This window comes from Sitophilus oryzae, unplaced genomic scaffold, assembly GCF_002938485.1.
Source record: "Sitophilus oryzae breed Bouriz unplaced genomic scaffold, Soryzae_2.0 scaffold_1007_pilon_pilon, whole genome shotgun sequence".
In the NCBI taxonomy this organism is placed as follows: Eukaryota; Metazoa; Arthropoda; class Insecta; order Coleoptera; family Curculionidae; genus Sitophilus; species Sitophilus oryzae.
Window position 1 is genome coordinate 908,626 of NW_022145624.1, and position 13,872 is coordinate 922,497.

Sequence of the window (13,872 nt, forward strand, 5' to 3'; positions counted from 1 at the left end):
TTTTTGGAAAACAACACGTAAAAACTGTATTTTTGGTCATTTAGCTTCTAAACCTAGGAAAGAAAAGTACGAACGGTTGCCTTAATCGCCGACCTACAAACAGGACAGTCCTCCAAGTTGGGAGCGCACGTCACGCAAGTAGCCAGATGCCCACAAGGCAGAAACACGATGCCCACCTCAGCGTCCATGCATATTTTACACTGTCTAGCCTCCCTTAACCTTCTGTTCTCCTCCTCCAGGCTCAGAGGAGAGGAACTATTGTCTGGATCACTTGGTGGGAGCGTTTGAGCGCTTGCTGCTCTGACTACTTGATTGATAGCTGCAGTTACAGCGTCTCTGGTTCGAATGTTCTCGAAACCGTCGTCTTCCTCCAGTTGGAGGTTTAAAGCTGCTTCTACCAAAGCGTCTGGTTGAGAATAGCCGTGTCCAGTGAGTTGGAGCTTTTCTTTGAGGGCTCGTTTCACCCTCTGGACGTCTATGCCTATCGTGAGAGCTGCTATTGCCGCTGGATTGACCAGGTGTTCTTGAAGTTCCCTCTCCGTCACTTCACGACGTTTTCTAGATGATTGGATTTTTTCTTTTGGCTGAAACAAGGAGAAAATACGATAAAGATAGGTGTAAGTTATTAAAAATATTTTTTCCATAGCAACTGTTAAAATTGCCTTAAATGGAAGTAGTTTGAATATGGCGTTTGTCGCCTCAGCCTGAATATCTGTTGGTAATTTACTTATTTCGTTTTGAGCCATTTCTGGCTCCAATTCAATCAGCAATCGACACGAAAGAAAATTAAAAAATATTGACTCAAAACTGACAACAAAAGAGACAGCTTTATTTATTTGTCAAATTACATAGAAACCAACGCCAACCCAGCACAATATTTTTCTACTCGTAATAAATTCCTTGAAATAATAATTTCTGAATATTTTTTAAAACCTAATTCGCTATATGAATTAAATTAAAATAAATAATAATAATTGAAATTAATTCATTAATCTTTTCGGTCGATAGACACAAAGATACTTTACCTAAAACAATATTAACATTCCTTTTCCTAATTCTGTAAACGATTGGGTTATTGAACTTTAATCTATTATTCATTCACACCCTGTACAGGGTGGGTCAAATTCGACGCTTTTAAATGGAAACACCCTTTTCTATAGGAGATAGACGAAAACTAATATCGGTGTCTGAAGCCCAATTTTCATCAAAAACATGATGGTGAAAACCGCACATCAATATCTTTTACCGTTTCGGAGTTACGGGGTGTTTTTCAAAAATGTGCATTTTTAACAAATCGCTGTAACTTTTTTGCTATGGAAAATTTTGTATTTTTGTGAAAACATTTCCAAAGCACCTTTTTACGTAGAATTTAATGGTTTAAGTATAATTTTTTTAAAATTAATAATTTAAGAGTTATCAACAGAAAAATTTATTTTTTATATGGGACACCCTCTATATTTTTAATTAACTGCAAAGAATTTAAAATTACCTTTCCAAAAATAGAGCGCACTTGATATTTTGTTATAATCCCCTTCGAAATACAGAATTTTTAAAAGTTCGCCACTTTTAACTAGTAGGCTTTGGACCCCTTATTGATGATATGCCCTTAATGGAACTCGAAAACATATTTTTCCAGCAAGACGACTCTGAAAGCTGAAGTTATCAGCAAATTTTTGCAGCCAATTTTAAGAATAATTGAATAACTAACCAAGATCCCAAACTTTGGCCGTCGAGGCCGCCTGACTTAGTGCCTATGGATCTAATCCTATGGATATATTTGCGGAAGAATAAAGGTTCCTTATTCCATATAATCTAGACAAGAATTAGAAATACTTAGCAGTTATGAGAGGATATCTTTCACCCCCACTGAGTTAATGAATTCCGCGAGAAATATTCAAAAACTGCCCCGTCTGTCCATAACAGAAGACGGTCGATATGTCGAACACCTGTAGCAAAATCTCATGTCTTGGTTTGCTATTTATTTTTATTGTTATTAGATATAGCTTAAATGTGTTGATGTTGGTTAAATATATTTTAAATTGTTATAAAATTCTGCATCTCTCATAACAAATATTATTTTCGTTTTAATTGATGCTCACAGCTTGAATTTTTGCATTATAGCCAGTGCCGTTCAAAGTCTACTCATTTAAAGCGGGCAAATTTTTATATACTCTATATCTCGAAGAGGAATCGAGCAAAATATCAAGTGTGTTATATTTTTGGAAAGGTAATTTTAAATTCTTTTCAATAAACTAAAAATATACAGGGTGTCTCGTATAAAAAATCAAATTTTCTGTTAATAATTCTTAAATTATTAATTTTAAAAAAATTATACTTAAACCATTAAATTCTACGTAAAAAGGTACTTTGGAAATGTTTTCACAGAAATACAAAATTTTCCATAACAAAAAAGTTACAGCGATTTATTAAAAATGCATATTTTTGAAAAACACCCCGTAACTCCGAAACGGTAACAGATATCGATATGCGGTTTTCACCATCATGTTTTTGACAAAAATTGAGCTCCAGACACCGATATTAGTTTCTGTCTATCTCCTATAGAAAAGGGTGTTTCCATTTAAAAGCGTCGAATTTGACCCACCCTGTACAAAAGAGTATATTGAAGTCGAATCACTCTGTAAAAGGCTATTAAATCCAGAAGTACTCAGGCTCCATTCTGAGAACTTAGTTTCAATCAACTAATAATGAACAATCGTCAATAAAAAGGTCTAGTTTTTACGGTCAATCATGGTGGACTATTTTAGACCCACTTTAATGGCGGATACGTGCCTCTAAATCGAATACCCACATATCCACAGCGATTTCTGGGTGTAGAATGGCCGAATGCACGCGATAACCATGCGTTGTTATGAGTATTGCCATAGGTATGTGGGGAAATCTTGCTTATATAACTTATTACCCCATATAACCACACGCATGAATCAGAGACCACAGTTTCACGTTGTGGCTTAAAAGGCAGTATATGTCGACCTGCCACACATAATACAATAAAATTCTTTGTTCTAGATCGTAAAATTGTTCTGCGGTACTGTATATATACTGTGTTTCAGTTAGAGATGAGCAAAACTGCGATTTTCCAATCGCAGTTTAAACTGCGATTGTGATTTATAAATCGCTGCGACTGTAACCTGCGATTGCGATTTTGATATTTTTAAATTGGTACGCTGTAATCTGGGAAGCTCAATCCCAAAATTTCTAATAAAAAACAGAATAAATAGCGGAATAATTTTTTTTTAATAAAAACTTACAAAGAAACTGTTGGGTGTTTCGATGCCATGTGCCTTTTAAAATTTGTAGTGCGTGTTTTTTATATTTTTGCTGCACACATATTGCACTTAAAATTTTCATCAATTACCTACCAAAAAAAAATCCACAAATAACTTAGTTTCCTTTTTTTAAACATTTTTGATTAGAACAGACCGAATAAATTTAAAAGGGAAATTAAAAATACATAATGTTCGAAATATTCGAATGTGCTTTTAGACAGTAGGTATACTAACGAAAAATTTATTATAAAAAAGGTTGCCGCCAACCTTAATTCAGATAACTAGAAAAAAACTGTTTATTTTATCTTGTTTTCTTTTAAAAACATTTTCTTTATATGTAACTCAAAAGAAGCCGACGCCGACGGCTTTGATACGGCCCGTCCAGTGCAAGTGCAAACTTTCGAACTTTTAGATAAATAAAGGACAATATCACATTTTATATTTAAAATTTCTCTAAAATGAAAAAACTGATTGTAAAGGATGTATTTAAATTAACATAGCAGCGGATCCACAACTGTTAGTATATTCAGAAAATTATATTATATTATGGACTGTTATAAAAATGTTTATAATAATATAATATATAACAAAATATAATAAATAAAAAGGGATGTTTCTTTTCCGTGCTCTATATCTTCTAGTAAATAAAGGATAAAAATAGATAATTTTTTATAATTTGAATCCAAAACTGTCCTTATCAATCATTTTACCTGAATCATTACCGGGGAGCAACTGTAACTATAATTAGTCATAACCGAAAACAAGAATTTTTTAACCTTCTCAATCCATAATTATATTATAAATCTAAAACTATTATCAAAATTTAAAACTAATAAATTATATATATTATGCGGTATATAAACATATATAAGCCTATTTTCCAACGCTTCATAAAAATTACGGGGCCCTGATTGAGAATGTGATTTTGCGATCTAGTCTAGGCCGATGTGTTGGGAGCTGCGAACGAAAATCGCAATCGCCGCACTTCGTTGGCGTGCCCACTCCCGATGCCGCGCCGGTGCCAACGAAAATCGCAATCGCAATGCTGGGATGAGCTGCGATTTTCGTTCAGCTCCTCGTTCGCCTGTCCACTGCCATGTTGAAGACGCGCCGCCGCCGGCCGGGGCGTACGAGAATCGCAATATTGCGATTTTCGTTCGCAGCTCATCGTTCGGCTTCTCAGTGCCGTGTCGATGCAACACCGGTGCGAACGAAAATCGCAATGCTGTGATTTTCGTTCGCAGCTCTTCGTTCGCGTGCCCACTGCGATTGCAAATCGCAACTGGTGTAATATTGGTTGCCTAAAAATCCAAAATCGGCAGATGTATGTTTCAATCGCAAGTCGCAGTTTGCTATGGAAAGGAATCACAGGTTGCGATTGCGAATTTACAATCGCTGCAATTAAATCGCAGTTTGCGATTTTCTGCTCATCTCTAGTTTCAGTACCCCTTCTTGAGAAATTTTTAAAAAAGTTTAAATAATTCAAGTTAGGCTGTATTCCGTTGCAAAACCAGGCGATAAACAGATATTCAGGCTGAGACGAAAAACGCCATATCCAAACTACTTCCATTTAAATCTCGAATAACTTATGAAAAGGAATACAAAAGTTTTCAAAAAATGGAAGCATGGACGTTTTTAACCTGTCCTAGCTGTTAAAGTATCATTTAATCAACCCTTACGGTTAAAGTACTATTTTATCTACAATTTTTGATAGATATACATTACTGGCAAAGGAATATTAGCAATAGGAGGTTTTCAATGCGATAAAAAAAGATGGTAAGGCTGCAAAATACACTGCAGTGCAACAGAGACGGATAAAGTGTCTTTTCCCTACCATCGTATAGGGGAAGTGATCATAGAAGTGATACGACGAGAGAGCCCCTGCGAGAGGGGGCGCCGGGCGGGTCTTTAAGACGCTTGTGTGGGGGCTACCGCCTACTAATAGAACAGAATCGAAAAAATAGAAACAGGACGGACAGTGTTGCCATTCAATTAAATCGAAATTATGTTGGCTTGTCAAAATCCTAAATCTTCTAATCCCATTATCTTGCCTACTTAATGAAATATTAAATAAAGTACGAAACAATTTTACGAATGTTTTCTCTAGGCACATAACTTCTTTCTAAAACGAAAAGTAACATGCAAAACTTTGATATCATTTCTAAAATAGCAAGTGCAATTCTATGAAATGGCAATACTGTACGATCTTCCTAGCAGTCGCCCCGACACAGTCGGTCGGCGGCGGCGCTTCACAAAGCCGCGGCTGTGACAAAGGAATTAGGCCGAAAAAAACTTTATAAGGAGTAGACGAACAGGGTTGCCGGGTTTGTTAGATTATAATTCCATACGAGAACAAAATTCTCGGTAGATCTTCAACAAAAATTAAAAGTACAGAAACGAAATAAAATATAATATTTAAGTCCAAAATTAGCATTCCTATGTGTCGTAATAATAGATCACTCAAATAAAATACAAATATAATAAATATAACAAGAATTAGAAATAGCTAGGTATATTATTTAATATTAAAAAAAATATTGAATTAAATAATATTAATATATTAATAAAAACATATAAAACTATAACAAGTAGGGATAGCAGTCACAAATTAGTGTAGCAGTCACTTTTTACCTTTGTACAAATTTTGATCAGTGATATCTAAAATTAATTTCATTTCAATGGGAAAGCTGTAGCAACTCTCAACTCTTTTTTCATATTAATATATTTTTTTGACGGGAAAATCACTAAAATATTTGTCCGAATTTAGGTTGTTTCTTAACTTAAATTTTGTTTTTTGTTTACATTTTTTGGGGGAAAATATGGGTTCAACTTTAGTAGATGAATGAAATAAAATCTTTTCAAAAGATATCAACTTCTTCGGGCATGTCGCCAATACCGCGCCTAATAAGGAGTAATAAGGATTTTTAGGAATATCTCTGTAACTCTGCAACTAGACAGAACGATGACCTGTATGTGTGTTATTACTAAATAAAATTTAATGAAACAATAATAAAGTCAGATTATACAGATTCCAACGCGGCAGTCGCTTAATTTTTAGTCAAATAAGTCAGCTTTTTAAAAGTGCTTCTATTGTGAAAACTAAAGACGCAGTTGAATATATCGTTAGATTTTTCTTTAAATCGGTAGATCGGTAGCTTACAGACGAAACCGGTAGACCTGGCAACTCTGTGATGAACTGACTGGAGTCGGAATAGCGAGGTGCGGTGGCGCGGGAAGGGAAATAAAATAATGGCGATAAATAAAGGGCAGGGAGATGGGTATCATGAGTGGTTGGGAGGTGGCGGAATTTCCAAAATTTGTTATCTTATTGGAGTTTGTCTAAGTAGACAGTCATAGTGGAAGTGGAAACGGGGAAGTTGTTGTCCATCTCTGTTTAAGCATAGACCTTTTATAGGCGTTTCATTCCAATGCATGTAATTCCTATGCCTAGAGATCCATTGCCGGGCCTGTATAAGGTAATTTTAACAGTTCCTATAGAAAAATATTTATTTAAGTTATCTCTACAACATGCTATTAAAGGGTAACTAAAATACAACTACAAATAGGTGTATTTTACGAATTCCGTATACTTTCTACGCTACAAACACAACTGTAAAAACTAGTTAGTATATCTTAAAAGACTGCTATTTTCCTGATATTTTACATAAAAAACGTTTTGTTTAAATGACACTGTTGGCCCTATTGGAGCCAATAGTAATAATATATAATATATTTTAAGCCCACTAGCTTCCAATATATTTTTTATTGAAAAAAACTTTGCTTCAAATTTTGAAGTTTAAATGTTTTATATCTTCTCATCAATATACATTAGCGAAAATAAGAACCGCCGTTCAGACCAGACTTATGTGCATGTTAAATTAAAGCTGTATAGACGGAAATGAGGAAATGGAGGCGTATTCGACGCCAGTCTGACCCTATTGGGTTAGGTGAGGTCGAAGAACCTCCCAAGGTGTATCGGTACCACACACAAATCGTACCTAAATAAGTGCATTTTAACAGTACCCACTATTAAAAGCCATAAAAAAACATTAATTACATTATTAAACATACACGATATAAGTTCCCCCCATAGACTATTCGACGGTTAATTTCATATACCAGTTCACTTTTTTGGAGATGTCTTTAAAAAAAACAAACATTTAAAATTCAAAAAGACGGTGGGTTTCAAAATGGATATAAAAAAATCTTTTACCTGATTCAGAATGATGACCAGATAATTCAGTACGTAAGTGGGCAGCAGATATTCTAAATTAGGAAAAAGCCAGGTACCATTTTTAAAACAGGCTAACAACAAATTTAAATATAAATTATACGATTTTTTATTTACAAATTTAGGCTTTGAAAAATATGTGCTTGAATGAAGTAACAACAAGTGACAAAAATTCTGTGCTGTGGAACAAGATTTGCGAGTTTACAACAAAAAATGAAAACATAACCTTTCACAAATTAAAATTTTGATATTATATCGATAGTTTTGTAGGTCGATACGATCGGACATCCCTACCTTCTAGTAATACCTCAGGAAATCATATTAAAATGAGCTGAAACGTGAGTGTGTTGAAATTACACTATGCTCATAAATATATATAATTAAAAAAACTCAGGAAATGACAATAAAACAACTATAAATCATTATTAAAATTATCATAAATATTTCCTTGCTTGAAACTAAGTGGAAAAACTACTCATATCCCCTTTGATAAGTATAATTTTTTTTTAAATAACTATTGACAGGAAGAAGTAAAATTTTCTATACAGAAAATGTACAGTAATTTTTTATATTGTTGAACTTTCATCATCTTTATTCGAATGTGAAATTTACAATAACATATTACAGTATTTTAATGACTTTTCAGCTTATAAATTCTAATAAAACAAGTCATAAAATTAAGCTATGACTAAAGGGGAAAAATTAAAAAATATAAAAATTAACAACAACATAGTAATATAAAAATTAGCAACTACATAAAATTTTGATGAAACTGTTAAAAATGTGTGTTTTTGGTAATTTTTAAAACTTGATTAAAAGCTCTATAGTTTATCTCTGCAATGAACATTTTACGTCCAAAAATAAAAAAGTTATAACATATCGAAAGTGGAACAAAAAAAATACTATAATAATTGTTTATGTATCAAAAGGACTGTTAATTAGCTAGGGCAAAGTTTATTGGCCAAATTGCCCGAAGTTATAATTACACTTTATAATTCCCATGGTACATAGAAAATTTTATTTCTTACTGAATTTAGTATATTTTAAAAAAGCTGAAAAAGCACGACAGTAACGCTTTCGTGCTTTTTCAGTTAGGTTAGGTAATATTATCGTTTTGCTAAAAACGATAATATTACTAACCTGTACATTTGTTACTTTAAGAACAATCTAAAATGTCAGTATTCCATGGGTATATATTGATAAACGAGTTCTAAATTCGAAGAAAATGCATTTTCTAGGGAAACTTGAAGAGATAGGTAAAAAATGGTATAATACAATTTGATAGACAATTAAATCGTGCATCTGATTCTCATAAAATATACAGGGTGTTCCATTTAAATTAAACAAGTTTTTGCCGTTTAAAGCTAGTAATTATTTAAAATAAAATTTTAGACACTCTGTATAAGGTAGTATAATTTTTATTATTGCAGCACAATAACTGATCAATAAATAAACTTCAGTAAATATTTAGTATTAAAAACTTTGATACTCTTGGAGAAATGAAGCCTTAAAATTTTTACTGCAATTTCACAAAATTGAAAATATTTCAAAAACGGTTTAAGTGTAATAAACTTTAGTCAAATTTACCTTTATTTTAATCGTAGAAACTAAAAATGTAATAGTATACAGGGTGTTCCATTTAAAAAAATACAACTTTGATATTTTTTATATATTTGGGACACTCTGTATCTTGTAAAAATATTTTTAAATTGTAGCTCTAATAGTCCTTCAACGAATCCAAAACTTATAATTTGTAAAAATCTAATCGTTTACCTACAATACTCCGTGTCGTATGTGGTGAAAAACCTTGTATTTATGGTTAGCGTAACCATGACAATATAAACTTATATTAATTCAGTAAAAAATAAAATACGTAAAAAAATCGTTGAATCTTCTCTGAAATCATTTACCCTACCGATAATTTGATAGTTTTCTTAGTTATATTTTCTCTTTAACCAGTTAGGTATAATTCTTCGTAGTTCCTAGGCTGGTTGGCAAAGAGAAAGTCCGATTTCTCTTTTGCAGCCAAAGACGTATTTGCAATAAGCATCCTAGATCTAGTTTGCTCTTCTTAGAAACAGCCATCATTATTATTTCAAGCGAATGTATAATGCCACAGATAAAATAAAACGAGCATACCGTTTTAGTTTTACAGAAATTATCCACTCCTTATTTAAAAGAAAAACGCAAAAATGGAAGTAGTCTATTAAAAAAATATTTTATACAAATAAAATCTTTACCTACATTTAGCTAATAAAATAAAAATAACAAAAAGCTTTCGTCTACAGTTTATAAAAATGGATGTGTATGTTCATTTCGCTGACAAAAATTCCAAATTCTCTAGATCTAGTTTTGATTCACCCCGTATCGTTAAATTAGTCTTAATTCAAAAAATCCCCCATCATTATTAATTCATACCGCAAAAGTAATCATTAAATGATATTGGTTCGGGGAAAGCATCGATAAACACATGTTTGTTTAAAAAGTTAATAATAAAACTTGTTTATTTAATTAGTTATTATTATAAACGAGGTCTTTAATAAGTGTGTCATCGTGACTAAATCATAACAATTAAACCATTGAATTAAAAAAAAACAGTATTTAACTTGGTTAATATATTATATAAGTTTATATTGAACTTGGGTTTTGAAAGAACTCACAACTCACTTTATACTTTTTTTTTGTTTTGGGTACCTTAACAAAACTATTTAATTATTATTTAATTAAATTCAAGTCCGACTCTGGTGTTTTAAATTATTTAATCTGATTATATCCATTGCAACAATATTGATCAGCGCTAATTAACATTGGATAAGGAAAGTAGAGCCAATTGCAAGATTCAAATAAATAATATCCAGGTCAGCAATTTAAAGATATTATTTTTAACTTTTTTTATTGTGAATTTGAGGAGAGTTTATTGAAATACAGTTTTTTTAGATTTAGTATTAAGTACAGGGTGGGACAAATTCGACGCTTTTAAAGGGAAAACCCTTTTCTATAGGAGATAGACGAAAACTAATATCGGTGTCTGGAGCTCAATTTTCATCAAAAACATTATGGTGAAAACCGTAATCACATCAATATCTGTTACCGTTTCGGAGTTACGGGATGTTTTTCATAAATGTGCATTTTTAACAAATCGCTGTAACTTTTTTACCATGGTAAATTTTGTATTTCTATGAAAACATTTCCAAAGCACCTTTTTACGTAGAATTTAATGGTATCAGTATAATTTTTTTAAAATTAATAATTTAAGAGTTATCAACAGAAAAATTGATTTTTTATTAGGGACACCCTCTATATTTTTAATTAACCAAAAAGAATTTAAAATTACCTTTCCAAAAATATAGCACACTTGATATTTTGTTATAATCCTCTTCGAAATACAGAATTTTTAAAAGTTCGCCACTTTTAACTAGTAGGCTTTGGACCCCTTATTGATGATATGCCCTTAATGGAACTCGAAAACATATTTTTCCAGCAAGACGACGCACCGCCTCTGCACGCTGAAGTTATCAGGAAATTTTTGCAGCCAATTTCAAGAATAATTGAATAGCCATCGAGGCCGCCTGACTTAGTGCCCATGGATCTAATCCTATGGATATATTTGCGGAAGAATAAAGGTTCCTTATTCTTCCGTATCATCTAGACAAGAATTAGAAATACTTAGCAGTTATGAGAGGGTATCTTTCACCCCCACTGAATTAATGAATTCCGCGAGAAATGTTCAAAAACTGCCCCGTCTGTCCATAACAGAAGACGGTTGATATGTCGAACACCTGTAGCAAAATCTCATGTCTTGGTTTGCTATTTATTTTTATTGTTACCAGATATAGTTTAAATGTGTTGATGTTGCTTAAATATATTTTAAATTGTTATAAAATTCTGCATCTCTCATAGCAAATATTATTTTCGTTTTAATTGATGCTCACAGCTAGAATTTTTTTGCATTTACCGGTGCCATTCAAAGCCTACTTAATTAAAGCGAGCGAATTTTTGTATACTCTATATCTCGAAGAGGAATCGAGCAAAATATCAAGTGTGTTATATTTTTGGAAAGGCAATTTTAAATTCTTTTCAATAAATTAAAGATATACTTTATGCGTCTCATATAAAAAATCAAATTTTCTGTTGATAATTCTTAAATTATTCATTTTAAAAAAATTATACTTAAACCATTAAATTCTACGTAAAAAGGTGATTTGGAAAAAAAAATTTCCATAGCAAAAAAGTTACAGCGATTTGTTAAAAATGCATATTTTTGACAAAAATTCAGCTCCAACACCGATATTAGTTTTTGTCTATCTCCTATAGGAAAGGGTGTCTCCATTAAAAAGCGTCGAATTTGATCCACCCTGTACATGGTTGAATAATCTGAAAATGATGATGATGATGTCTTGGGTATAGAGCTAATCTGTCCTGAATTTCCAGAAACTTGTATGGAAACGTTTAGGAATAAATCAACTAGAACAACAAATAAATATAAACAATTTAGCTGGGACCCGGTGACCAAATATAGCAACTTTGTCGACAACAACCGCCGCACACCATCTACGGCTATGCAGTTGGCGCGGCGCATAGGGTTATCGCCCACAAGCGCTCCGCATCATACGTTAGTTGTTGCAAATGCAATTTGTTGACTAATTATAGGCGACCGCTGCACGGCTCAGGTAAGTATATGCGACCGCTGACTCATCCCTATGACATTCTGCATTCATTGATGCGTTTTGATGCACCGAAGAGATGGAAAAAAAGGAACAAGGCGCCGCAGACGATTATCGACGGAGACGTCACGAATATATGTGGGTAATATCTTCCTAAAGACGACCACATACGTGTCGTGGAGTCGGTCAGACAAGTACGTCTATAATCTGGTTTACGACTCATGGAAAATTTCGAGAGACTATGTCAGAAAAAAAGACAGATGTGTGTGACGTCCATACCATTCCATTTACTTCACTTAAAACAGTCCCTAATATTCTTTGTGTTAACTATGGATGGGTTTATATACAGGGTGCTCAAAAATAAGTAAAAAAGTTCGTATAAATGTATGTCCTAAAATGCCTAGTTTCGGAGATACAGGGTGTAGAAGTTTCATTTTTATTTCGATTTTTTTCAAATAATTCTCTGTATCTCAGAAATTAAGCATTTTAGTACATACATTTATACGAAGTTTCCCGAATACAGTTCGGACCACACTGTATAGGTTTTAGGATATACATCTTTAATATAAACCATTCAACACTTATATAAATTCTTTTTTATACAGGGTTGTTCACCATATACGACACGGAGTATTGTAGCTAAACGATGAGATTTTTACAAATTGTAAGTTTGGGGTTCGTTGAAGGACTATTAGAGCTACAATTTAAAAATAATTTTACAAGATACAGAGTGTCCCAAATAAGTAAAAAATATCAAAGTTGTATTTTTTTAAATGGAAGTACCCCAGAGTGTCCCAAATAAATAAAAAATATCAATTTTTTTAAATGGAACACCCTGTATATTATTACATTTTTAGTTTCTACGATTAAAATAAAGGTAAATTTGATTAAGGTTTATTATACTTAAACCTTACCGTTTTTGAAATATTTTCAATTTTGTGAAATTGCAGAAAAAATTTTAAAGCTTCATTTCTCCAAGGGTATCAATGTTTTTAATACTAAATATTTAATGAAGTTTATTTATTGATCAGTTATTGTGTTGCAATAATAAAAATAATACTACCTTATACAGAGTGTCTAAAAATTTATTTTAAATAATTATTAGCTTCAAACGGCAATAACTTCTTTAATTTAAATAGAATGCCCTGTATATTTTAGGAGAATCAGATGCACAATTAAATTGTCACATTGTATTATACCATTTTTTACCTATCCCTTCAAGTTTTCGTAGAAAATGCATTTTCTTATAATTTAGACCTCATTTATCAATATATCCATGGAATATTGACATTTTAGATGTTTTTAAAGCAACAAATAATGTACAAAATATACAGACTAGTAATATTATCGTTTTTAGCAAAACGATAATATTACTAGCCCATTTGTATGCAAAAAGAAAACTATTTAAATCTTTATAAAAGAGTATACCATTAATTAAATATAACACCATTATTTCCGCCCATATACTAATTAATGGCATACTTAATTGTGTTCGTTAATAAATTATTATAAATAAATGTGGATTTTTGAGTCAGAAATCAATATAATAATAAGTTATCAAATTAAAGTCTTTGTTGTTATAAATAAGCATTTATTAAAAAATGAGATATCATTTTTAAGGTGTTACTTTTTATCACACTGTCTAATGCCCATACAAAATTCAGTATTTTAGTATTTGGAGCAATTATTA

At 32.0% G+C, this 13,872-nt stretch overlaps 1 protein-coding gene across 1 annotated transcript in view; it reads right to left on the reverse strand.

The window, feature by feature from the left end:
- Positions 1–13,872, reverse strand: part of LOC115891591 (baculoviral IAP repeat-containing protein 7-B-like) — a 24,131-nt gene continuing 10,259 nt past the window's right edge. The window contains exon 2 of the mRNA XM_030912095.1: positions 1–584. Within this exon, the coding sequence (XP_030767955.1) occupies positions 54–584 (531 nt within the window). The 3' untranslated portion in view covers positions 1–53. The remainder of the gene's footprint in view (positions 585–13,872) is intronic.